Source organism: Rhinatrema bivittatum, chromosome 9 (assembly GCF_901001135.1).
Source record: "Rhinatrema bivittatum chromosome 9, aRhiBiv1.1, whole genome shotgun sequence".
Taxonomy (NCBI): domain Eukaryota; kingdom Metazoa; phylum Chordata; class Amphibia; order Gymnophiona; family Rhinatrematidae; genus Rhinatrema; species Rhinatrema bivittatum.
Genome location: NC_042623.1, coordinates 223723364 through 223751060, shown reverse-complemented (window position 1 = coordinate 223751060; position 27697 = coordinate 223723364). Strand labels below are relative to the sequence as shown.

Sequence of the window (27697 nt, the reverse complement as noted above, 5' to 3'; positions counted from 1 at the left end):
GCCCCACCCCGCCCTGCCTGGCCATGGAAAAATGGTCTTGCTTGAAGCCGGTCCCTGTTGCAAAAAAGGTTGGGGACCACTGGTATAGAGGATGTGGCTATGCCTTTTTCTAAAATAGGGATTGAGAGTAGTATGGGATCTTCTTGGTGTTTACTTGCCAGGTTCTTGTGGCCTGGTTTGGCCTCTGTTGGAAACAGGATGCTGGGCTTGATGGGACCCTTGGTCTGACCCAGCATGGCAATTTCTTATGTTCTTACAAGCTGTAAGTTATCTACTGCTCATATTTCACCAATTTTACAGGATTTACATTGGCTTCCTATTGAGTTTTGGGTAAGGTTTAAGATGGCTTTAGTTCATTGGATTGTTTATGGTTACAAGTCCCTCTTATTTGAAGCATTTGGTGTGCATACATCATCCTTAAAGGTCTCTGTGCTCTGAATCTCAGCAGTTGCTGGTGATTCCAAATATTAAAGAGGCATGGCTGCAGCAAACGTCTAAATGAGCCTTTTCTCACATTGCACCAAAATCATGGAATAGTATTCCTTTGGAAATTCGTTTGCTGAGTGATTATAAAAGTGTTAGGAAAGTGCTGAAAACTAATTTGTTCAGAGAAGCTTTTAAATGTTTTTTTTCTGGATTATCCAATTTTATGTTTATTTCATATTGTTTTGATTTCAATGTGTGATTTGTTTGAAGTTTTGAATGTTCTAAACTGTATTTGTTTTAACTTTGATGTTGTAATCCACTTTGAACAATTGGTTTGGAAAGAATGTAGAATGGTAAGTTCTTGTAAGTAAATAAATAAGTAAAACTACAGGATTGACACCCCAACCATCTGTTGGAGACAGAGTGACTGCAGGTGGCACAGTATCTTATGTATCTAGTGGTACGGTAAAGCTTTTCTTTTGTCTTCATTTGCTGGTAGGAGAAGAAAAACCTATCTATCTGGACTAGTCTGGTAGGACTAAAGGAACGAGCATTGGATAATAAACCAATTTTAAACTACCATCTGGGAAACCAGATAATTTAGATGCGAGAACTAAGTTGTTTTTTTTTTTTTTTTTTTATGTAATGCTTCTCAAAAACTCTGGAGAAGATTTAGCAGACCTTTAACTCACCTGTCACTATAGATGTGTAAATCTACATTAAAGACCTTATAAATCTCATATCTCCTGGGCCAGATGGATTGAGTGTTGAATTTTAAAATTTCTAATGGAAGAGATATCTGCTCCCCTCCAGAGCATGCTTAACTCAATTATAGCAGAGAGACAGATGGTAGTCTTAAAGTATGGCTGTTATTCTGATCCCTAAAAAAGGTAAAAGAAGACCCAGGCTTATATTGGCCTGTATCACTAATGTAAGAATTATCGCAGCATCCTGCACAAAATTTTTAAAAAGGCAGGAATTACTTTTTTTTTTTTTTTTTTACACTTTGTTTCTTTTCTTTATAAAAAGTCATGCCTCAGTATGAATGGGTAATATAGCATCTGGTCAAATCAAGATGTTAGCCTTCTATACTGATTTAATCTGAATAGGGTTCTATTCTGCAGCTGAACTTCTACTAATAAATAAAATTGCTGTGGTCTTTTGCTGTTAAAAGCTTCCAGATTAAACATTTTACAATATCTATCTGTGCAAAGATAACTAATATGAATCAAAATATCAGTTGCCATGTATATACTATTTTGTATTGCTGTAAAAATTAGGATTTGTCATGTTGAGGAAAATGTGTACTAAAGGGTGTTCAGTAAATCATAGAATAATATAATTTCCACTTACAATAGTTCCAACACATAGAAAGTACATAAGAAAATAAGGCTTGCCATACTGGATCAGAACAAGGGTACATCAAGCCCTCTATCCTGTTTCCAGCAGTGGCCAAGCCAGGTCACAAGTATCTGGCAGGATCCCAAGGGACAGCTAGATTCCAAGCTGCTTATCCCAAGAATAAGCAGTGGATTTCTGCAACTCTACCTTAATTGTTAATGGGCGTTTCTTCCAGGAACTTGTCCAAACCTTTTTTTAAACATAACTATACTAATAGCTTTCACCACATCCTCCGTCAATGAATTCCAGAGCTTAATTATGCGTTAAATAAAAAAAAAATTCTCATTAGTTTTAAATGTATTACCCAGTAACTTTATTGTATATCCCCTAGTCTTTGCTTTTCAAAAGAGTAATCAATTGATTAAGGTTTACTCGTTCCATTCCACTCATTATTTTATAGACCTCTCTCAGATCTCCTTTCAGCCATCTCTTCTCCAAGCTGAAGAGTCCTAACCTCTTTAACCTTTCTTCATAGGGGAATTGTTCCATCCCCTTTCTCACAGGACAAGCAGGATGGTTGTCCTCACAAATGGGTGACATCGAGGATGGAGCCCAACCACGGAAAACTTCTGTCAAAGTTTCAGGAACTTTGACTGGCCCCTACTGGGCATGCCCAGCACGGCACTAACCCTGCAGCCAGCAGGGGTCTCCTTTCAGTCTTCTTTTTTCCGTGCAGCAGTAGCCACGCGGTTAAGGAGCTCTTCCACATTCCTGACAGGAATTTCTTCAGTTAACTTCTTGAAGAAAAATTTGCCCCTCAGGGGTCTCCCCTCTTCAAATTTTTCCTCCGCGGTACTTCGGTAAGTTTTTGCCGTCGTTTTTGTCGACTACCGTCGAGTTTGGCCCTCGAGGCCTGTTGGCAGTCGACCGTCCCGCGGCTAAATTTTTGGCCTATGGCCATGGCGTCGGGGTTCCGTCGGTGCCCGGACTGTACACGTACTATGTCCATCACAGACCCACATAGAGTCTGTGTTTTGTGTTTAGGGAGTGAGCATGATGTCCTGACTTGCACCAAATGTGCCCTAATGACACCAAAAGGTCGCAAAGCCAGAATGGAGAAAATGGGACTCCTTTTCCATGCCCACACTCCAACGCCATCGATTGCATCGATGTCATCGGAACCGGCACCGTCGAAGTTTCACCATCGTCGACAGCCTCCCGGTGACCGCCTGCCATCGACGTCTCAGCGGCCATCGATTCCCGTCCCTTCCCCCGAAGATCGCGGGGATCGTAGAGAGAAACATCGCCATCGACGTCACAAGTCTCGGACCGTTGAGGAATCGAAGTCATCGACCTCAGTACTGTCCGAGCCTCCTCCGAAGAAGTCTCGACCAGAAGTGGGCACCGTCCACTCCTGTCTCGCAGACACCGAGGCAACCCTCACCCCTTCGGGGTTTGGGAGCCACGACTCCACCGGTGACGGTGGTCCCTCCGGCTCAGCCTCAGCCTCCCTCTCCCGTGGAGCCGGGTATTGTTACCCCATGTCTCTAGGTAGAACTGGACCGGCTGATCCAGGAGGCCATCGACAAGGCGATGCAACGGTTCCAGACTCCTCCGGCACCGAGAGTGGAACTGGTCACCGACCCGATTCCAGCAGCACTGGCACCGCTGCTTGCCCGGATGCAAGCGCTTATGACTGCCCTTCCTCCGGTGATACCAGGGTCTCCGACACCTATCTCATCAAGTGGAGAAACACCGTACCGAATTCCCCCTTCGGGGGTAGTACCATTGGTACCATGTCATCCCTCGCCACCGATACATTCCATGGGGGCGATACGCACATCAGCTCCATTGAGAATTTCGATGACGGCACCCATACCTTCGATGCCGACACAGATTCCTTCGATACCGGCACAGATGCCATCGAGGACCTTCTCGATACCCCCGACAATTCCTTCGAGTTTCTCGGAGCCTCAGCCGGGCCTTCGGGTATCCAACCCCCTCATGGTCCTACAGGTCAGCAACCTGATCCTTACGACACCTGGGGTGGTGATACCTCCACAGACACCGATGATTTGCCTTCACCACCCTCTCCTGCGGGGAGTAGAAAGCGTTCTCCTCCTGAGGACTTCTCTTTCATAAATTTCGTGAAGGAAATGTCGGAGTTGGTCCCTTTTCAGCTTCAATCGGAACAAGATGACAGGCACCAGATGATGGAGTTGCTCCAATTCTTGGATGCCCCTAAAGTCATCACTTCTATTCCAATTCATCAGGTTTTTCTGGACCTTCAAAAAAAGAATTGGGAATCTCCTGGATCTGTTGCTCCAGTAAACAAAAAAGCTGACTCTACCTATCTTGTACAGTCAGCACCTGGCTTTCAGAAACCTCAGCTAGACCACCACTCTGTTGTGGTAGAATCAGCTCAAAAGAAATCTAAAAGAATAAAGCCACATTCTTCCATACCTCCTACTAAGGAAAATAAATTCCTAGATAGTATAGGTAGGAAAGTATACCAAGGAGCCATGCTAACTTCCAGAATAGTCTCTTCTCAGCTATATATGACCCAATACAATAGGGTCATTCTTAAACAGATACAGGAGTACTCAGATACCTTACCAGAGCAGTTCCAACCACAACTTCAATCCCTACTAAATAAAGGTTTTGAAGCTGGGAAGCATGAGATAAGAACAGCTTACGACGTCTTTGATGCTTCCACCAGACTTTCTGCTACGGCCATCTCTGCAAGATGCTGGGCTTGGCTAAAGTCATCTGACCTTCGTCCGGAGGTTCAGGACAGGCTCTCTGACCTGCCCTGTCTAGGGAATAATTTGTTTGGTGAGCAAATTCAGCAAATTGTTGCTGAATTGAAGGATCATCATGAGACACTTAAACAGCTCTCATCCATTCCTTCTGACTTACCTTCTAAACAGCCGTTCAAGAAGGACCCAAAAAAGTCCTTCTTCCGTCCACGGAAGTATTATCCCCCACAAACCAAGTCTAGGTCTGCGAGGCCTTACCATAAATCTCAGCCTCGCCAGTCTCAAACAAAAGCCCGCAGCAGCTCCACAACCTGGCCCTGCATCGGGGTTTTGACTTTCACTTAGAGAGCAGTTGCCAAATCCCTCTTCCAACCATACCAGTAGGAGGTCGGTTAAGCCACTTTCTAGAAAAATGGCATCATATCACCACAGATCAATGGGTGATAGCGGTAATTGCACACGGTTACCACCTCAACTTCCTGACTCTCCCTTCGGACTCCCCACCCATGCAGGCGTGGGGACTCACCGATCACTCTGTTCTTCTCGAGCAGGAAGTTTCCCTTCTCCTCCAGTCCAACGCTATAGAACCCGTTCCTCCCTCACAACAAGGACTAGGGTTCTACTCCAGGTACTTTCTGATCCCAAAAAAGTCAGGAGGACTTCGGCCAATCCTGGACCTACGGGCTCTCAACAAGTACCTTCACAGAGAGAAGTTCAAGATGGTAACCCTGGGCTTGCTTCTCCCTCTGCTGCAAAAAGGGGACTGGCTCTGCTCTCTAGACCTAAAAGACGCCTATACTCACATTGCGATAACTCAACCTCATTGCAAATACCTCCGTTTTTTAGTAGGCCGAAATCACTATCAATACCGAGTGCTCCCTTTCGGCCTGGCATCCGCACCACGAGTTTTCACCAAATGCCTCGTGGTAGTTGCAGCATTTCTCAGGAAGGAAGGTGTCCACGTCTACCCCTATCTGGACGATTGGTTAATCAGGGCCCCAACCCAGCAAATCGCTCGGTCCTCCCTGACCCTGACAATTCAAACACTACTTTCTCTAGGTTTCTTGTCAATTACAAGAAATCCTACTTAATCCCATCTCAAACCTTATCCTTCATTGGGGCAGACTTGGATACCTTACAGGCAAAAGCCTTCCTTCCTCATCAACGAGTCCAAATCCTTGTGTCCCTAGCTTGCCAGTTGCAGTCTCAACCCACAGCAACAGCTCGACAATTCCTCATTCTCCTGGGACACATGGCCTCCTCAGTTTATTTGACTCCCATGGCCCGCCTGGCCATGAGAGTCATGCAATGGACTCTGAGATCACAATGGATCCAAGCTGTTCAGCCTCTGTCCTCCATTGTTCGCATCACCGATGCACTCAGTCTGTCTCTTGTCTGGTGGAAAACTCAATCCAACCTCCTACAGGGCTTGCCTTTTCACCCACCAGATCCTCAAATAATTCTCACAACTGACGCTTCCAACGTCGGTTGGGGAGCTCATGTAAACAATTTACAAACCCAAGGATTCTGGTCTCCAGAGGAAGCCAAACACCAGATCAACTTCCTGGAACTTCGAGCAATACGACATGCTCTCAGGACTTTTCAAGATTGCCTATCGAACCACGTAATCTTGATTCAGACGGACAACCAGGTGGCCATGTGGTACATAAACAAGCAGGGGGGCACAGGTTCCTTTCTTTTGTGCCAGGAAGCTGCGCAGATTTGGGCAGAAGCCCTCTCCCGCTCCATGTACCTCAGAGCCACCTACTTGCCGGGAGTAAAGAATGTCTTGGCAGACAAACTGAGCCGTGTCTTCCACCCACACGAGTGGTCCCTCAATCCCTTGGTAGCAACCACTCTGTTCCAGCAATGGGGTTATCCCCACATAGACCTCTTTGTGTCCCCTCAGAACCACAAAGTGGACAAGTACTGCTCTCTCATTCGGAGCCAGCACTCTCGGCCCAGGGATGCGTTCTCCCTCACGTGGACAACTAGTCTGCTTTATGCATTCCCTCCACTTCCTCTTCTGTCGAAGACTCTCGTGAAGCTGTCAGGACAGGGGAACCATGATCCTGATAGCACTGCACTGGCCACGCCAAGTGTGGTTTCCCATACTTCAGGATCTCTTCATCCGCAGGCACATTCCTCTGGGACGGGACCCACATCTGATCACTCAAAATGACGGATGCCTCCTCCATCCCAACCTCCAAGCCTTGTCCCTGACGGCATGGATGTTGAAAGGTTAGTCCTTCAACCATTTAACCTTTCGGATTCAGTTTCTCGTGTCCTGATCGCTTCACGAAAGCCTTCCACAAGAAAATCTTATTCATACAAATGGAAAAGGTATACATCATGGTGCACTTCTCAGTCCCTTGATCCCCTTTCCTGTCCAATTTCCAAATTCTTGGACTATCTCTGGCTTTTATCAGAATCAGGTCTAAAGACCTCTTCCATTAGAATGCATGTCAGTGCGGTAGCCGCCTTCCATAAAGGTATCGGGGGTGTCCCTATTTCAGTACAACCCCTTGTAACACGCTTTCTTTAAAGGCTTGCTCCATTTGAAGCCACCTTTACGTCCTCCGGCCCCATCTTGGGACCTTAATCTGGTTCTTGGTCGCCTTATGAAACCACCTTTCGAACATCTTCACTCCTGTGACCTAAAATATCTCACATGGAAAGTGTTATTCCTTTTGGCTATCACTTCAACTCACAGGGTTAGTGAACTACAGGCCCTAGTTACCTATCCGCCTTACACTAAACTACTGCAGGACCGGGCGGTACTCCGCACTCACCCTAAATTCTTACCTAAGGTAGTTTCGGAGTTTCATATTAATCAATCCATCATTCTACCTATCTTCTTTCCCAGGCCCCACTCCAACTCCGGGGAACAGACTCTGCATACCCTTGACTGTAAACAGGCTCTAGCATTTTATCTAGACCGTACAGTTGCCCACAGGAAGAGCACTCAATTATTCATCTCTTTCCATCCTAACAAGTTAGGGCAACCTGTGGGTAAGCAGGCTCTTTCCTCCTGGTTGGCGAACTGCATCTCCTTCTGCTATCAGCAAGCTGGCATTCCTTTCCAAGACCGTGTTAAAGCACACTCTGTGAGGGCCATGGCGACTTCAGTAGCACACCTTCGATCTGTGCCGCTTCCTGACATCTGCAAGGCTGCCACCTGGAGTTCCCTCCATACATTTGCAGCCCATTATTGCCTGGACAAAGCTGGAAGACAGGATTCCATTTTCGGCCAGTCTGTCTTGCGTAACCTTTTTCCAGCATAAGGTATCAACAGTCTTCCGCCTTCCCGGTAGGGTGCGGATGCCCTCTACCAAATTACACCCCAGTTGTTGTGCCTGTTGCACGCCGTTGGGTACATTTGGTACATGATAGGACATCCTCAGCTCAGTACTCACCCATTTGTGAGGACAACCATCCTGCTTGTCCTGTGAGAAAGCAAATGTTGCTTACCTGATGTAACAGGTGTTCTCACAGGACAGCAGGATGTTAGTCCTCACGAAACCCGCCCACCACCCCACGGTGTTGGATTCGTTTTTTTATTATGTTATTTTTCGGCACTGCCTGTAGCTTTGAAACAAGACTGAAGGGAGACCCCTGCTGGCTGCAGGGTTAGTGCCGTGCTGGGCATGCCCAGTAGGGGCCAGTCAAAGTTCCTGAAACTTTGACAGAAGTTTTCCGTGGTTGGGCTCCATCCTCGATGTCGTCCATTTGTGAGGACTAACATCCTGCTGTCCTGTGAGAACACCTGTTACATCAGGAAAGCAACATTTGCTTTATCATCTTGGTCACCCTTCTCTGTACCTTTTCTAATTCTGCTATATCTTTTTTTAAGATGTGGTTACCAGAACTGAACACAATACTCAAGATGAAGTCGAACTATGGAGTGATACAGTGGCATTATATTCTCTGTTTTATTCTCCATTCCTTTTCTAATAATCCCTAGCATTCTGTTTGCTTTCTTGGCTGCTGCTGCACATTGAGCAGAAGATTTCAACGTATTTTCAATGATGACACCTAGATCCTTTTCTTGAGTGGTGACTGCTAATGTGGAACTTTGCATTTTGTAGCTATAATTTGGATTACTCTTCCCTTAAGTGCAACACTTTGCATTTGTCTACATTAAATTTCATTTGACATTTGCATGCTCAGAGTCCTAGTTTTGTAATGTCCTCTTGCAATTTCTCACAATCCTTTTGTGACTTGTCAACTCTGAATCATTTTGTGTCATCAGCAAATGTGATCACCTCACTTGTTCCTATTTCCAAGTCATTTATAAATATATTAAAAAACATCAGACCCAGATCAGATTCACTATTCATCTTTTTCCATTGGGTAAATTTACCATTTAGCCCTACTCTCTGTTCTATCTTTTAACCAGTTGGCAATCCACAATAGGACACTGTCATGATTTTCTAATTTCCTCTCTCATAAGGGACTTTGTCAAATGCTTTCTGGAAATGCAGATACACTATATCAGTAGTTTGTTGAGAAAAAGATAGTTCTGGATGCACTTAATTCATATTGCTAAGAATGTTTCAAATATTCACATTGAAATACAAATTCTTTTTTTTAATACACAGGAAGTCAAACAAGTAAACACGTGAATGTTTCTCTGGCATCTCCAGGAGCCGGGTCTCCAATTCCAAAGGTTAATGGAAGCAGTTTTGTAACATCTGTCAAGGTAAAACCCATGTCCATCTTTAGAATGTTTGACTAAGACCTGATTATTTTAATGAAGAAATATTTTTTGAGAGTAGGGTTTGCTCATGCTCCTGTTCTAAAATAAACAAACAAGTGATAGCAAATTAACATGATGTGGATGTTATTGTCCCTGAATGCAAGCTGTAGGATTCTGTGATGTCCCAGCTTGCTAGTACTTGGAAAGCCATGTTGGCTTCCATTTTGCTGTCTCTCCAACTTGTGGCTACTTTTCTCTGCCCCCATGCCTATGTATTGCCGTTCCTAGAAAGGCTTTATAATAATGCTTATGCTTTATGCTAATGCTTATGGCTTATGCACATGTGGGGTGTAGAGAATTCCAATTATAATCCTATCCCTTGTTTGTGTCAGAATGTATTTTTGCACAAGGTGAAAGGTGTACTTTATGAAATCAACTAGGAAAAAAGACCTGGGTAAGTTACTTGTTGGTTGATAGACTGGAAAGGAGTATGCAAGACCAAGCAGCAACTAAAGATAGGGAACATGGTAGCAAACAAACAGGGATAGAAACAAGGGACAATGATATTCTTCGTGTGTTAGTTCAAATCTTTTTTTAATACAATTTTCAAATACACAATTTTCAAATACACAAATACAAAACATATGGCAGTGAGCTGTTTCTTCATATCACCATATGGGTAGGCAAGAGCAGAGAATCTAATACGGTGCAATCAACCAACCACATCAAACAGCAGCAAAAACCTTATAACCCCACTCTACTCACCCTGATCTCCAGAAAACACAAATGAAGACTATCCTTGGAGAATGATTATAACTGAGGAGGGGGTTCACAACAACATTGAGCTAAGCAGCTTACATTACATTATCTAATATCAAACTTCATGCTGTATGTGGCATGCGCAACTATACTCTCACCTAAGCGAGTATTGTCATGTCAGAGAGAGAGCGAGAGAAAAAATCTATAACAAAGCCAATGTTGATGCTGCTATGCATCTGTCATAATCTCCAAAAGTGTAACTAAATGGTGGAAGGAGGATAACCAATGGGACAGTGCTACACTGGGGAACAAATTATATTGCAATGACAGAGAGGAGCATCCAGGAGGCGGGTTGGCGTTTATGTTCGGGATGGCATACAGTCCAACAGGATAATCGTCCTGCATGAGAATAAATGCACAATCAATCCTTTATGGGTAGAAATCCCTTGTGTGTTGGGGAAGAGTATAGTGATAGGAGTATACTACCATCCACCTGGCCAAGATGGTGAGGCAGACAGTGAAATACTAAGTGAAATTAGGGAAGCTAAACAAATTGGTAGTGCAGTAATAATGGGAGATTTCAATTATCCCAATATTGATTGGGTAAATGTATCATCGGGACATGCTAGAGAGATAAAGTTCCTGGATGGAATAAATGACAGTTTTATGAAGCAATTGGTTCAGCAACCGATGAGAGAGGTAGCAATTTTAGATCTCAGTGGAGCACAGGATTTGGTGAGAGAGGTAACTTTGGTGGGGCCGCTTGGCAATTGTGATCATAATATGATCAAATTTGAATTAATGACTGGAAGGGGGACAGCTCTAGTGCTAAACTTTCAAAAGAGAAACTTTGATAAAATGAGAAAAATAGTTAGAAAAAACCTGAAAGGAGCAGCTACAAAGATAAAGTGTGCAACAGGTGTGGACATTGTTAAAAAACAAAACAAAACAAAAAAAAACCCATCCTAGAAGCACTGTCCAGATGTATTCCACACATTAAGAAAGGTGGAAGGAAGGCAAAATGATTACCGGCATGGTTAAAAGGTGAGGTGTGAAAGGCTATTTTAGCCAGAAGATCTTCATTCAAAAATTGGAAGAAGGATCCAACAGAAGAAAATAGGATAAAGCATAAGCGTTGACAAGTGAAGTGTAAGACATTGATAAGACAGGCTAAGAGAGAATTTGAAAAGAAGTTGGCCGTAGAGGCAAAATCTCACAGTAAAAACGTCTTAAAATATATCCGAAGCAGAAAGCATGCGATGTTGGGAATTACTAGAATGGGAATGGTGAATAAAACAGAAAATGTCATAATGCCTCTGTAGCGCTCCATGGTGAGACCACACCTTGAATACTGTGTACAATTCTGGTCCCCGCATCTCAAAAAAGATATAGTTGCGATGGAGAAGGTACAGAGAAGGGCGATCAAAATGATAAAGGGGATGGAACAGCTCCCCTATGAGGAAAAACTAAAGAGGTTAGGACTTTTCAGCTTGGAAAAGAGAATTCTGAGTGGGGATATGATAAAGGTATTTAAAATCATGAGAGGTCTAGAACGGGTAAAAGTGAATTGGTTATTTCTCACAGGACAAGCAGGATGGTAGTCCTCACATAAGGATGACAACACAGGATGGAGCCCAATCACGGAAAACTTCTGTCAAAGTTTCCAGAACTTTGACTGGCCCCTACTGGGCTTGCCCAGCATGGCACTAACCCTGCAGCCAGCAGGGTCGCCCTTCAGTCTTCTTTTTTCCGCGCAGCAGTAGCCTCGCGGTTTAGGAGCTCTTTGGAGATTCCTGACAGGAATTTTCCTCACAGAGTTAATAAAACTTAAATTGCCCCACAGGGGTCCCTCCTCTAATTTTTCTCAGGCCGCAGTACTCCGGTAAGTTTTGACCGTTTTTCGTCAATTACCATCAAGTTTGGCCCTCGCGACCTACTGGCTGTCGACCGTACCGTGGCTCGATTATTTTCTATGGCGATGGCGTCGGGGTTTCGTCGGTGCCCAGACTGTACTCGTACCATGTCTATCACAGACCCTCATGGAGTCTGTGTAATGTGTTTAGGCCGTGAGCATGATGTCCTGACTTATACCAAATGTGCCCTCATGACACCAAAAGGCCGCAAAGCCAGAATGGAGAAGATGGGACTCCTCTTCCGTGCTCACACCCCAACGCCGTCCATCACATCGTCATCGGAACCGGCACCATCGAAGTCGAACCAGCATCGACCACCGTCCGGTGACTGTCCGCCATCGACGTCTTCATGGCCATCGACTCCCGTTACTCCCCCTCAAAATCGAGGGGATCGTAGGGAGAAACATCTGCATCGTAAGTCTCGGACCGTCGAGGGAGCGAAATCATCGACCTCGCCACCATCGAAGAAGCCCCATCCAGAAATGGCACCTACCATTCCTGCGACCGGGACATCGAGGCCACCCTCACCCGATTGGGGTTTGGGAGTCGCGATTCCGCCTGTAAAAGTGGTCCCTCCGACTGGGCCTCCGCCTCCCTCTTCCGTCACCGAGCCGGGGCTGCTTGCTCCAGGTCTCCGGGAAGAACTGGACCGGCTGGTCCAGGAGGCCATCGACAAGACGATGCAACGGCTCCAGGTTCCTCCGACACCGGCACCGAGAGTGGAACCGGTCACCAACCCAATGACAGCAGCACTGGCACCGCTGCTATCCCGGATGGAGGTGCTCATGACTGCCCTTCCACCGATGATTCCCGGGTCTCCGATGGCTCCGGTGCGCTCCCCGTTGACAGCTTCATCGGGAGGAGAAACACCGTTCCGCATTCCACCTTCGGGAGTATTGCCTCAGCCATCGATGCCATTTCGTCCCTCGCCACCGATTTATTCATCGGGGGCGATACGCACATCGGCGCCTTCGATACCGGCACCGATGCCTTCCAGGCCATCCACGGTGCCCCCGGCGATTCCTTCGATTTTCTCGGAGCCTCAGCCGGGGGCCTTCGGGTATCCAACCCCCTTTTCGTCCTACAGGTCAGTCTGCTGATCCTTATGACACCTGGGGTGATGATACTTCCACAGACAACGATGACTTTCCATCACCTCCCTCTCCTATTGAAAGTAGAAAGCGTTCTCCTCCAGAGGACCTTTCTTTCATTAATTTTGTGAAGGAAATGTCAGAGTTGGTCCCTTTTCAGCTTCAGACGGAGCAGGATGATAGGCACCAGATGATGGAGCTCCTCCAGTTCCTGGATGCCCCTAAAGTGATCACTTCTATTCCTATTCATCAAGTTCTTCTTGACCTCCTCAAAAAGAACTGGGAAAACCCAGGATCCATTGCCCCAGTCCATAGAAAAGCTGACACTACCTATTTAGTACAGTCAGCCCTCGGCTTTCAAAAATCTCAGCTCAACCACCACTCAATTGTGGTGGAATCATCTCAAAAGAAAGCAAAAAGGACGAAGCCTCAATCATCTACCCCTCCTGTTAAGGAGCACAAGTTCCTAGACAATATTGGTCGACGAGTGTTCCAAGGGGCCATGCTCATCTCCAGAATTGCTGCTTACCAGCTGTATATGACCCAATACAATAGGGTCATTTTCAAGCAGATACAGGACTTCTCTGAAACCCTGCCTGAGCAATTCCAACAACAATTCCCCCAAGGTGTGCCCCAAGGTTCTTCCCTCTCCTCTTCCCTCTTTAATATATACATGCTTCCCCTTACCACTCTTCTCTCCAACCTTCACATCAAGCATTTCATTTATGCTGACGATGTGCAAATCATATTCCCCTTCGCTGACTCCCTCCAAAGTGCTCTACAAAACTGGGAATCCTGCCTTTCCTCCATCAATCAACTCCTCACTGACATGCACCTGGCTCTAAATCCCAACAAGACCGAACTTTTAATCATCTCTAATAAGCAACCACTTCCAGCCATCCCACATACATATTCAGCCACCATTTTCCCCGCGCACATTCGCAATCTAGGTGTCCTTATTGATAATCATCTTACTTTTAAACCATTCATTAAATCTATCATAAAGGAATGCTATTTTAAGCTACAAACGATAAAAAAACTCAGACCCCTGCTACACTTCTCTGACTTCCGTACAGTACGCCAGTCTATTATTTTGTCTAAAATAGACTACTGTAATGCACTCCTTCTTGGCATCCCCGCAACACACATCAAGCCATTACAACTATTACAAAACGCCGCCGCTCGTATACTGTCAAATTCTAAAAAAAGAGACCATATTACTCCCACACTTATCGAACTACATTGGCTCCCAATACACTCACGAATACTTTATAAAGTACTCTCCCTCATCCACAAAAGTCTGTTAAACTCAAACCTCAATTGGATCAACCCCCCCCTCCTCCCCCGTACCTCCAACAGACCCATCCGCCCAGCCCTCCAAGGAACCCTACGTCCTCAATCCATCAAATCATTCAAACTCTCCTCCACTATTAGCAGAGCTTTTTCTCTCGCTGGCCCCACCATATGGAACTCCTTGCCTCATGGACATACGCATGGAGACCCTACACTCCCCCAAATTCAAGAAAAAACTGAAAACCTGGCTTTTCCAGCAAGCCTACCCCATGTCACCGCCCACTACATAAACTCCTCTGTAAAACTACTCACCGATCTATGACTAAGAATGCTTTACGACCACTGATTCTTGTACATTGTTACTTATGTTTATAGTTTGTTGTATCTATTTATTGATTTATTGATTTTGCGTTGCCTTTCAATATTATCTACTCTCCCTGTTAATTGTATTTTTATCAGTTATATGTAAGGGCTCTGCCCAAAAGTTCTTGTTTTTTGTGAACCGATGCGATGTGCGAACGGCTATCGGTATAAAAGAGACTTTAAATAAATAATAAAACAGCTTCAAATCCTTGTCAACAAGGGGTTTGAAGCAGGAAAGCATGAGATAAGAACAGCTTACGATATCATCGACACCTCTACTAGAGTGTCTGCAGCTGCCATTTCAGCAAGACATGGGCCTGGCTCAAATCTTCTGACTTTCGCCCAGAAGTACAAGACAGGCTATCTGACCTACCATGTGTAGGAGACAATCTGTTAGGCAAACAGATCCAGCAAATAGTGGCCTGAATTAAAGGACCATTCATGAGACCCTTAAACAGCTCTCATCGATACCTTACGACTTCCCCTCAAGACAGCCCTTTTGGAAGGACTCTAAGAAGTCATTCTTCCATCCAAGGAGGTACTATCCTCCACCAGCAAGGTCCCGAACTGCGAAGCCTTCCCAAAAACCTCAGCCTCGCCAGGCCCGAAAGCAAAAGCCGCAAGCAGCTCCCCAGCCGGGGCCTGCTTCAGGTTTTTGACTTTCACTTGGAGAGCAGCAGCCTGATTCCCAGCCCAAGCATACGAGTGGGAGGTCGATTGTGCCACTTTCACAACATGTGGCAATCAATCACTACCGACCAATGGGTGCTAGCAATCATTGCTCAGGGTTACCACCTAAACTTTCTTGCTCTTCCACCGGACTCACCACCTCTCCAAGCATATAGAGTATCCGACCATTCTAACCTTCTGGAGCAGGAGGTTTCCATTCTTCTCCAGTTAAAGGCAATAGAACCCGTCCCCCTCTCGCAGCAAGGCCTAGGGTTCTATTCCGGGTACTTTTTGATCCCCAAAAAATCTGGGGGAGTTCGTCCAATTCTGGACCTACGTGCTCTCAACAAGTACCTACAGCGAGAAAAGTTCAAGATGGTAACATTAGGTTCGCTTCTACCTCTACTGCAAAGAGGAGACTGGCTCTGCTGTCTGGACCTTCAAGACGCATACACACACATTGCGATAACTCCAACTCATCGCAAGTACCTCAGGTTTTTAGTAGGCCCAAAGCACTATCAATATCAAGTGCTTCCCTTCGGCCTAGTGTCTGCACTACAAGTCTTCACCAAATGCCTCGTAGTTGTAGCAGCTTTCCTCAGGAAAGAAGGTGTCCACGTCTACCCCTATCTGAACGACTGGTTAATCAGGGCTCCAACCCAGCAAGTTGCTCGGTCGTCCCTCGATTTGAGCCTACACACTCTAACTTCTCTAGGATTTCTCGTCAATTACGGGAAATCCTATTTAATCCCATCTCAAAACTTGTCGTTCATTGGGGCAGACTTGGACACTTTACAGGCAAAAGCGTTTCTACCTCAACAGCGAGCGCTAATACTTGTAGCCCTCGCTCACCAGTTGCAGTCTCAACATACAGCAACAGCTCGCCAATTCCTCGTCCTGCTGGGACACATGGTGTCTGGCCATGAGACTCATACATTGGACTCTGAGGTCACAATGGATTCAAGCTATTCAACCTCTGTTGACCATTGTTCACATCACCAACTCTCTCCGTCTGTCTCTCGCCTGGTGGAAAGATCAGACCAATCTCCTCCAGGGACTGCCTTTTCAAGTGCCAGATCCTCAACTCATTCTCACCACCGATGCTTCCAACCTTGGCTGGGGAGCCCAAGTGGACAATCTACAGACATAAGGATCTTGGTCTCCAGAGGAAGCCAAACATCAGATAGACTTCCTAGAACTTCGAGCTATGCTATATGCTCTCAGGGCTTTTCAGGAACGCCTATCAAATCACGTCATCCTGATTCAGACGGACAACCAAGTGGCCATGTGGTACATCAACAAGCAGGGAGGCACAGGCTCCTTTCTCCTGAGTCAGGAAGCTGCGCAGATTTGGATGGAAGCGCTCTCCCACTCGATGTACCTCAGGGCCACCTACTTGCCGGGAGTGGACAATGTTTTGGCAGACAAACTGAATCGCGTCTTCCAGCCACACGAGTGGTTTCTCAACCCCTCGGTAGCGACCTCAATCTTTTGCCAATGGGGATACCCCCAGATAGACCTCTTTGCATCACCTCAGAACCACAAAGTGGACAATTACTGCTCCCTCATTCGGAGCAAGCGCTCTCAGCCCAGATATGCATTCTCCCTCTCATGGGCAACCAGTCTGCTCTATGCATTCCCTCCACTTCCTCTTCTCTCGAAGACTCTTGTGAAGCTACGTCATGACAAGGGAACCATGATCCTGATAGCACCTCACTGGCCACGCCAAGTGTGGTTTCCCATACTCCAGGATCTCTCCATCCGCAGGCATATTCCCTTGGGAACGGATCCGCATCTGATCACTCAAAACGATGGATGCCTACGCATCCCAATCTTCAGGCCTTGTCCCTGATGGCATGGATGTTGACAGGTTGATCCTTCAACCACTTAACCTTTCAGATTCAGTTTCTCGTGTCCTGATTGCTTCACGCAAGCCTTCCACAAGAAAATCTTATTCCTATAAATGGAAAAGGTACACATCATGGTGCACTTCGCAATCCCTTGATCCCTTTTCCTGTCCAATCCCAAGGTTTTTGGACTATCTCTGGCATTTGTCAGAGTCAGGTCTAAAGACCTCTTCCATCAGAATGCTTGTCAGTGCGGTAGCCGCCTTCCATAAAGGTGTCGGGGATGCCCTATATCAGTACAATCCCTCGTAACACGCTTTTGAAGGGCTTGCTCCATATCAAGCCACCTTTACGTCCTCTGGCCCCTTCTTGGGACCTTAATCTGGTTCTCGGTCGGCTCATGAAACCACCATTCGAACCTCTTCACTCCTGTGATCACATGGAAAGTGATTTTCCTTTTAGCTCTTACTTCAGCTCGCAGAGTTAGTGAATTACAGGCCCTAGTTACCTATAAGCCTTACACTAAACTCCCGCAGGACCGGGCGGTACTCCACACTCACCCTAAATTTTTACCTAAGGTAGTTTCAGAGTTTCACATTAATCAGTCCATCATACTACCTACCTTCTTTCCCAGGCCCCATTCCAATCCAGGGGAACAGGCTCTGCATACCCTTGACTGTAAACGGGTTCTAGCTTTCTATCTAGACCGCACAGTTGCCCACAGGAAGAGCACTCAGTTATTCGTCTCTTTCCATCCCAACAAATTGGGGCAACCGGTGGGTAAGCAGACTCTCTCCTCCTGGTTGGTAGACTGCATATCTTTTTGCTATCAGCAAGCAGGCATTCCTTTTCAAGACTGTGTTAAAGCACACTCTGTGAGGGCCATGGCAACTTCAGTAGCACACCTACGATCGGTGCTGCTTCCTGAGATTTGCAGGGCTGCCACCTGGAGTTCTCTCCATATTTTCGCAGCCCACTATTGCTTGGACAAAGCCGGAAGATAAGATTCCATCTTCGGCCAGTCTGTCCTGCGTAACTGATTTTCAACGTGACGTACCCACACCCTTCCGCCTGCCCGGTGGGGTTCAGGATGCCCTCTACCAAATTCCACCCCAGTTGTTGTGCCTGTTGCACGCCGTTGGGTACCTTTGGTGCATGTTCGGACATCCTCAGCTCGGTACTCACCCATATGTGTAGACTACCATCCTACTTGTCCTGTGAGAAAGCAAATGTTGCTTACCTGTAACAGGTGTTCTCACAGGACAGCAGGATGTTAGTCCTCACGAAACCCATCCGCTGCCCCGTGATGTTGGGTTCGTTTTCTTATTTTATTTTTTGGCACTGCCTGTAGCTTTCAAAACAAGACTGAAGGGGGACACCTGCTGGCTGCAGGGTTAGTGCCTGCTGGGTATGCCCAGTAGGGGCCAGTCAATGTTCTGGAAATTTTGACAGAAGTTTTCTGTGATTGGGCTCCATCCTGTGATGTCAACCATATGTGAGGACTATCATCCTGCTGTCCTGTGAGAACACCTGTTACAGGTAAGCAACATTTGCTTTAGTCTTTCAGATAATAGAAGGACTAGGGCGCACTCCATGAGTTAGCATTTAAAACTAATCAGAGCCCGTGGGGGTGTAAAATTGTTGGTCCAAATCCCTCTCCTTCATGAGGCTGCTCTGGCGTCTGCAGGCTCTGATACCCCTTTTTTTTCTCTAAAAGAGACACTCTATTCTTTTATATTTCAAGTCTAGCCTGGTGCCTCTATAATAAAGTTTTTGTTTAAAAAAAAAAAAGCCAAAGTAGATATTTGAGAACAGGCAAGGCTTGCTGTGCAGGTGGCTTCCTCTTCCTTTCGGGGGGGGTGTTCTGATCTCTAAGCAAAGTAGGTTTATTTCTGGCACAGGCAGTCACCCTCTCCAGTATGATGACCCGTGGATAGGCATGCAGATCCTGTGGCTCTGCTTGTGCTTAGCTCAGTCACCAGGGTCTTTGTGCGGGGTGCTCCGGCGGGGAGGGCTTGTCACAGCCATTTTGTTTTCTTCGCCGGCAGTTCCTGGGGGGGGGGAGCGGGACACTCCCCCACTCCTGTCCCCAGCCTGTTTCGACTCCGGCCTCGATCAGGGGGATGGGGAGAAGGAAGTAAGCCCCCCCTGCAGGGGGGGCAGACCTGCTAAGGCCTTTTTCTCTGGATTTTGTTCTGCTGCTGCATGATGCCTATTTGGCAAGGCAGCAAGCGGAGTGCAGGGCTCAGTTTTCCAGGACCCTGCCTGTCCGCCAGGCCGAAAGCCCTTCAGGGGGTACCCAGGCAGCATGGCTTCAGGCTCAGTCGAGCCTCACAGGTCCAGCAATTGCTCTGTATAAGAGAGTATAAGAGACTGAACCATTACAAAAATGACAGAACTCAATATCCCATGAGGCAAAAGCATTCAAGTTGGCCACGGGGTACAAAATCACCAACTAAATACATAACAGAAAAAAGTACAGAAAAAAAAGAAATATTTTAGTACAATGAGAATAAAGAAGCAGAACCAGAAAATTAGAAAAGAACCATAGCAGTAGATAGGAAAACTGATATAGGATGTAAATGGAACAATCAGTAAAAAAAACCATTTGATCTCTTTATTAAGACCAGTGGGATGAAGTGAACCTAATTTTAAAAATCCATTGCTGTTCAGTGTGTCAGACTATTGGAAAAATCACCCCCATGTGGGGAGGGTTGAAGGATTTCAATAACAAAAACCCTCAAACCAGAGATAAGATGTTGTGCAGAAGTCCAATGAGCAACAAGGTGTGCTTCACTTCTAGACAGATGTATACAAGAGCAGTGCTCTGTGATTCTTTTCTTAATTTTCCTAATAGTTTTCCCAACATAGATCATAGAGCAGGGACAAGTAATAATGTAGACAACACCACTAGAATTACAGTTTGAGGTGTGTCGTAGGGGATACTGTTTAGCCTTATGAGGATGAGAAAAGACAGTGAAGGATTCTGCGAGGGGATAAACTATGCAGGACCCACCCGGGATGTGGCCTGCAAGTGAACTAGCTGGAGAAGACCTACAGCAAAAATCTGAATGGACAAGGATATCATGGAGATTCTTGCCTCTCCTGAAAGCAAACCTGGGGGGTTCATGAAAAATAGGGTGACAGCACAGGCCAATGTCATTTAATGTTTGCACAAACTTTCCCAATAGGACTGGAATCTGTGGAGCTTGGAGTGGTTGGTAAAAATAATGGGTCTCTGTTAACACAGAGAGCGCATTTGTACGCTCTCTTGATAATTCGCTCTGGATATCCTCTGTCCAAAAAACGTTGCTTAATAGCCTGTGCCTGTGTAATATAATCTAACCGTGAACTGCATAATCTTCGTAACCTTAGAAATTGACCAGTGGGGATATTATATCTGAGCGTGCGGGGATGATTACTGTCATATCGTAACAGAGTTCCGATCGTTGGGTTTTCGAAAGATAGACGTAGAAAGTGAACCATCATTGACTGAAACAACTATATCCAAAAAAGATATCCTGGATGAGTCAAGGGCATACGAAAAATGAAGATTGGGATCATGGGTGTTTAGCCAGTCAAAAAATGTAAAAATAAAAATTGAATATCCATGCCAGTCCATATAAGGAAAATGTCAATAAACCGAAGCCAAATTGGAATAAATTGATGAAAAACATTATTGTAGATAGTCTGCTTCAAATCGAAAGACGTATAGGCAAGTAACGTCGGGACCATTGTGGACCCCATCCCTGTGCCTTTTATTTGTTTGTAAAATATTTGCATTGTAAAGCCCTTACCCCCCCCCCCCCTGCTCCCCCCACCCTCTCTAGTTTCTATGTAAAGCCCTGTTGGCCATATTTTGTTCTATGGAAACCGATGTGATGTTTTCTAAACGAATGTCTGTATACAAAAATTTTAAATAAATAAATAAATAAATAAATAAAGAGTGCCTTAAATTAAAAAAGTTTTCAGTAAGTGCTAGTGTGGTTAATTGAAGCAAGAATGATGTAGGAATACGGTGGTCAGGTGGTCTTTTATTGAGAAATGTTTCAATAAATAAAAGAGCATGGTCTTGGGGTATATTGGTATATAATGACTCAATATCTAAAGTAACCAAGTAAAAACTGCAAGGTGGACACTGTAAATTCTGTGTAATAGTAATAAAATGGCCAGAGTCATGGACGTATGAAGGGATCTCAAGAACAAACAGTTGTAAAACTTTATCAACAAATTTTGAAAGGGGTTCTAAAAGAGAACCTATCTCGGATACTATCGGGCGACCAGGTGGATTTTGCAAAGATTTATGGATCTTAGGTAAAATGTAAATAACTGGAGTAATTGGAAATTTTCAAGTAGAAAATCTGCTTCTTGTGTAGTGAGGTAATGGTGGTGTAAACCCTCTTGAATGAGAAAAGAAATAGTATCTTTTAAAGCAGGTTTAGGATCTTGAGATGGGGGTAGGTAAAATGTAGTGCTGGTTAATTGTCTATGTACTTTATTTATTTATTTAAGTTTCTATACCGATATTAGTGGGAACATCATATCTGTTTACATCAAAAAACAAAAGGTTGGAAATTACATAGAACAGGGTCATGGGGAAGGAGTAATAGGAACTGTGAGAACGCAGGATAGGAAGTATAAAGGAACGGGCTACTCGAGAAGAGTGCCGCAACAGTCCAAAGTAAGCATATAAATACTTCAGCAATATAGGCGGTGGTATATAAAACGACTACCCCGCCAACTTATCGGCCAGTTTAATTGTGATGTTAGGGTCCTGCTGTAATGACTGCAAAGCTAAAAGATGTGATTTAGATAGATTATGAAAGTGACAACAAGGTGAGGAAGGTAATGATGCTAGATCATATAAAATCAGATGTTCAAAAGCATGAATAAGGGGATCAGTAGGACCAGGGGGTATCTATCAAGATTTTCAAGAGAGAATAGAACGATCCTATGTTGTAGGGGAACCTGCAAAAAGTAATTTTAATTTCAGCAAACAAAAAAAGCGAAATAAGTGTGTATGAATTGAAAACATATCAATACTAACTGATAGAATAAAGGAAGGGACAAGCTGGAGAACAGAATATTCAGCTAAGGTAAGGACATGGGAGGACAGGTTAAATACAAGAGTCCATTGAATGGTATTGCTGAAGTACATAGACAATTATCCAACACTACATTTTACCTATCCTATCTCAAGATCCTACACCTGCTTTAAAAGAGACTTATTTCTTCTCTCATTCAAGAAGGTTTACACCACGTTGCGGTTTTTACGTGGTTACTTTTGATATTGAGTCATTATTTACCAATATACCCCAAGAACGCGCTCTTTTATTGATTGAAACATTTCTCAATAAAAGACCACCTGACCACTGTATTCCTACATTGTTCCTGCTTCAATTAGCCAACTAGCACTTATTGAAAACCTTTTTAGTTTTCAAGGCACTTTAGCCATTTCTGAGCCCCTGGATTCCTCTCCTATGCTTTTTCCTGTGGGAAAGGACCCTGCTGGTGGCAGGGGACAGGGTGGGGCTCGTGAGAGTTGATAAGGACTCTTCTTCCTTGGACCCGGAGGCTTTTTCCACAGGTTTTGTGCTTCTCCTTCATAAGGCTTATTTAGCCAGGAAGGAGTTAGGGGCTAAGAGGTCCTTGCCTAGGAAGTCTCGGATGGCCAAGAGGGCTATAGAGAGCCTGTAGAATCAGGAGGGGGATCCTGCGGATGCTGGAACTTGGGTGAACCCCGGAGGAGGGTGATTTGTCGGATAGCCTGGATGATCCTGAGCAGCTTCAAGGGGGTCTGGTGGTACTGGACAAGGACCTTGTTAGTGCCCTGGGAGATCCGAGGCAGAACCTAGACCAGGATCCATTGGAGGTCTTGGGGGATCCAATGCAGATTCTGGACGCTCAGGAATCAGAGGCAGTTCTGGTCTGTTGCGACAGTCACTTCCTGACGGCTTCACTCCGCCTACCTTTCCTTTTTTACGGCACCTCCTGCTCTTCATGGACGCCTGGCTGCCGCGAAGTCCGCCTGCCGTCCTCTCCGGCGTCCCTGGACCGGCTTGGGTGCTGCCTCCCGCCATGTTCTTACAGGTACCTTAGGGCGCATGCGCCACGCGGCCCTCATTCTATTTCCTCATTGACGCATTCCTCAGGGGCGTCCCCCTGTGATGATGTCACGCTGCCCGGATATTTAAGCCTACAGTTTATTGCTAGCCGTTGAGTTAGCAAGGGGAATTCTTATGGATGGGATTCGCTCTCCATACCCAGCTACTCTGCCTTTCCAACTTCATTGGACTCTTTCTGCTAACGGGGTACCTGCTCCTCGGGGGCCTCTTTTGCTTCTTTCAGGTCGCTATCAGGTAATCGGTACTCGCTCCTTGAGGGCCCATGTTCTCTGACCTGCTGCCTGCATCTATCTCCTCTTCTACTTGGAAGAATTCGCTACAGACACCATCAGTGAGTACTACTATCATCCACTCCTCAGAGCTGTCTCCCTGGAACCAGGTACTTGCTCCTCGAGGGCCCGCCTCCGTTCCAGTGCCATTGCTATCTCCTACATGGAACCGCTGTGTGAGTACTTTGCCAACGAGTCTCTCTGCTCCCAGGGATCTGGTACTCGCTCCTTGAGTGCCAGCTCTCCCTATCTTGGGGCTTCTCTCAGGGCAAGCAGGATGGTAGTCCTCACATATGGGTGACATCACAGGATGGAGCCCAATCACGGAACACGTTTGTCAAAGTTTCTAGAACTTTGACTGGCACCTACTGGGCATGCCCAGCATGGCATTAAAATTGCAGCCTGCAGGGTTCCCACTTCAGTCTTCTTTTTTCCGCGCAGCAGTAGCCACACGGGGTTAAGGAGCTCCACAGAGATTGCTGACAGGAATTTTCCTCATGGAATTACTAAAAACTTTCATACCCTACAGGGTCCCCGTTTCCAATTTTTGTTTCCGCGGTACTCCAGTAAGTCTCTTACCCGTTTTGGTTGATTCCCATTGAGTTTGGCCCTTGTGTCCTACTGGCCGTTGACCGCACCTCGGCTCAATTTTTCAAAGGCCATGGCATCGGGGTTCCGTCGGTGCCCTGACTGTACTCACACCATGTCCATAACAGGCCCTCATAAAGTCTGTGTAATGTGCCTCGGGTGCGAGCATGATGTCCTGACTTGCACCAAATGTGCCTTAATGACACCAAAAGGTCGCAAAGCCAGAATGGAGAAAATGGAACTTCTCTTCCGTTCCCAAACTCCGATGCCGTCTATTGCATCGACGTCCTCTGAACCAGCACCGTCCACTTCACGCCGGCCGGCATCGACAACTTCCCAGCCATTGACTACTTCTACTCCCCCTCAGGATAGAGGGGATTGTAGAGAGAAACATCAGCATCGACACCGGAAGTCTCAGACCATCGATGAAGGAAAGTCATCAACTTGGCCATCGTCTGAGCTGCCATCGAAGAAACCCCGTCCAGAAAAGGCATCGACCCTTTCTGGCACCGGGTCACCGAGGCAACCCTCACCCGGACGGGTATCGGGAGCTGCGACTCTGCCTTTAACGGTGGTCCCTCCGGCTATGCCTCTGCCACATTCTCCCCTTCTGGAGCCGGGGCTGATTGCTCCAGGTCTCCGTGAAGAACTGGACCGGATGGTTCAGGAGGCCATCGATAAGGCGGTGCACAGATTCCAAGTTCCCCCGATGCCGAAACCGGGCCCGGTTGCAGAACTGACCACTGATCCCATTCCGGCAGCATTGGCATCGCTGCTTTCGTAGATGGAAGCGCTTATAGCCGCCTTTCCACCAGTTGATCCCGGATCACCGATGGCTCCAGTTCCTTCTCCACTTACTCTTTCATCGGGAGGAGAAACACCGTTCCGTCTGCCTCCATCGGGAGTCCTGCCAATGCCTCAGCCATCGATGCCGATGCGGCCATCGATGCCTTCGATGCCTTCATCGGTGCCTCCAGTACTTCCCTCGATGCCTTCAGAGCCTAGACCGGGACCTTCGGGAATACCATCGTCCCGTCCTTCTCAGGTTCCTAGAGGGACAGGTGCTGATCCCTATGACACCTGGACTGACGATTCATCTCCAGACACCGATGATTTACCATTGCCACCTTCTCCTACTGTGAAAGCAGGAAGTGTTCTCCTCCAGAGGACTTGTCCTTCATAATTTTGTGAAGGAGATGTCTGAATTGGTTCCTTTCCAATTACAGACTGAGCAAGATGACAGGCACCAAATGATGGAGCTGTTACAATTCCTGGATGCTCCCAAGGAAATAACCTCCATTCCCATTCATCAGGTTCTTTTGGATCTTCTCAAAAAAGTGGGAACACCCTGGTTCGGTAGCTCCAGTCAACCGAAAGGCAGATACCACTTACTTGGTCCAATCAACCCCAGGGTTCTAGAAAGCTCAGCTCGATCACCAATCTGTGGTTGTTGAATCTGCCCAAAACAGGGCACGACGCTCAAACCCCACTCTTCCTCCCCCCCGGGTAAGGAGCAGAAATTCCTGGATGCCATTGGCCGGCGTGTCTTCCAGGGATCAATGCTCATCTCTTGGATCGCCTCTTACAAAGCTGTATATGACCCAGTATAACAGGGTCTTATTCAAGCAGATACAGGACTTTGCAGAGTCCTTGCCTCAGCAATTCCAGGAACAGCTACAAACCCTGGTTCACAGGGGGTTTGAAGCATGAAATAAGGTCCTCTTACGATACCCTGAAAGTGGTGTCGAAGATATCTGCAGCTGCTATTTCTGCAAGAAGATGGGACTGGCTTAAATCTTCGCACTTGCGCCCTGAAGTAAAAGACAGATTGTCTGATCTGCCTTGCATAGGAGACAATCTGTTTGACGAACAGATCCAGTAGACGGTGGCAGAACTCAAGGAGCATCATGAGACCCTTTGTCAACTTTCTCTGATGCTTTCTGAGTATTCTTCCAAACAGCCATTCGGGAAGAACACTAAAAAGTCGTTCTTCCGTCCAAAGAAGTCCTATCCACCACAGTCTAGAAGTCATTCCACGAGACCTTTCCAGAAGGCCAAGTCTTGTCAACCTCGGAAACAAAAACCACAAGCAGCTCCTCAGCCAGGCCCTGCTTCCGGTTTTTGACTCCTGCATAGAGAGCAGCAGCCAGCTTTCACTGCCACAGATACCAGTAGGAGGTCGATTGTGCCATTTCAACAGCATGTGGCACGCGATCACCTCAGACCAGTGGGTCCTGGCCATAATCTCTCAAGGCTATCATCTGAACTTTCTCTCCATCCCACCGGATTCCCCACCTTGGCTGACGTGGGGAACATCCGACCACTCATCACTCCTGGAACAGGAGGTCTCTCTCCTCCTCCAGTCCAGAGCAATAGAACCAGTGCCCTATTCCCAACAGGGCCTAGGATTCTATTCCCGGTACTTTCTAATCCCCAAAAAATCAGGAGGCGTTCGTCCAATTCTGGACCTACGTGCCCTCAATAAGTACCTCCAACGAGAGAAGTTCAAGATGGTAACCTTGGGTTCCCTCCTTCTTCTGCAAAGAGGAGACTGGCTCTGCTCTCTAGACCTCCAGGACGCGTACACACACATTGCGATAACTCCACCTCATCACAGATTTCTGAGGTTTCTGGTAGGCCCCAAGCACTATCAGTACCGAGTGCTACCATTCCGTCTGGCATCTGCAGCACAAGTCTTCAAGTGCCTCGTAGTAGTAGCAGCCTTCCTCAGGACTCAAGGTGTCCACATCTACCCCTATCTCGACGATTGGCTGATCAGGGCTCCCACCCAGCAAGCTGCTCTGTCATTCCTACATCACACCTTACACACTCTGATCTCGCTAGGATTTCTCGTCTACGCGAAATCCTGTTTAGTCCCATCTCAAACTTTGTCCTTCATAGGGGCAGACTTGGACACCTTTCAAGCAAAGGCATTCCTGCCTTGACAGCGAGCTCTCATTCTCATTTCTCTCGCACACCAGCTACAGTCTCAGCACCGCTCGACTGCATGCCACTTCCTCATCCTGCTGGGACACATGGCGTCCTCAGTACAGGTTACCCCAATGGCCTGCTTGGCCATGAGAGTCATGCAGTGGACTTTAAGGTCACAAAGGACTCAATCCGTCCAACTACTATCTACCATTGTCCACATCGCCAACCCACTTCGTCAGTCTCTAGCCTGGTGGAAAAATCAGATCAATCTCTTCTAAGGCCTACCCTTCCAGACTCCAGACCCTCAAATAATTCTCACCACCGATGCTTCCAACCTCGGCTGGGGAGCACATGTCGCCAATTTGCAGACCCAAGGAGCTTGGTCTCCAGAGGAAGCCAAACACCAAATCAATTTCCTGGAGCTACGAGCAATCAGATATGCTCTCAGGGTATTTTGAGATTGCCTGTCCAACCAAGTCATCCTAATTCAGACAAACAACCAGGTGGCCATGTGGTACATCAACAAACAGGGAGGATGGGCTCCTACCTACTGTGTCAGGAAGTGGCACAGATATGGGCGGAGGCCCTCTCCCACTCAATGTACCTCAGGACCACCTACTTGCT

The 27697-nt window shown here is 46.4% G+C and overlaps 1 protein-coding gene across 12 annotated transcripts in view; it reads left to right on the top strand.

Moving 5' to 3' along the window:
- The window catches only part of YEATS2 (YEATS domain containing 2), a 799337-nt gene that overhangs the window by 299876 nt on the left and 471764 nt on the right, over positions 1-27697 (top strand). For all 12 annotated transcript variants that reach the window (XR_003858765.1, XM_029617009.1, XM_029617017.1 and 9 more), the window contains one exon: positions 9128-9228. Coding sequence is in view for 11 of the 12 variants with exons in the window: in XM_029617009.1 (XP_029472869.1) it covers positions 9128-9228 (101 nt within the window). In the remaining variant the exon portion in view is untranslated. The remainder of the gene's footprint in view (positions 1-9127; positions 9229-27697) is intronic.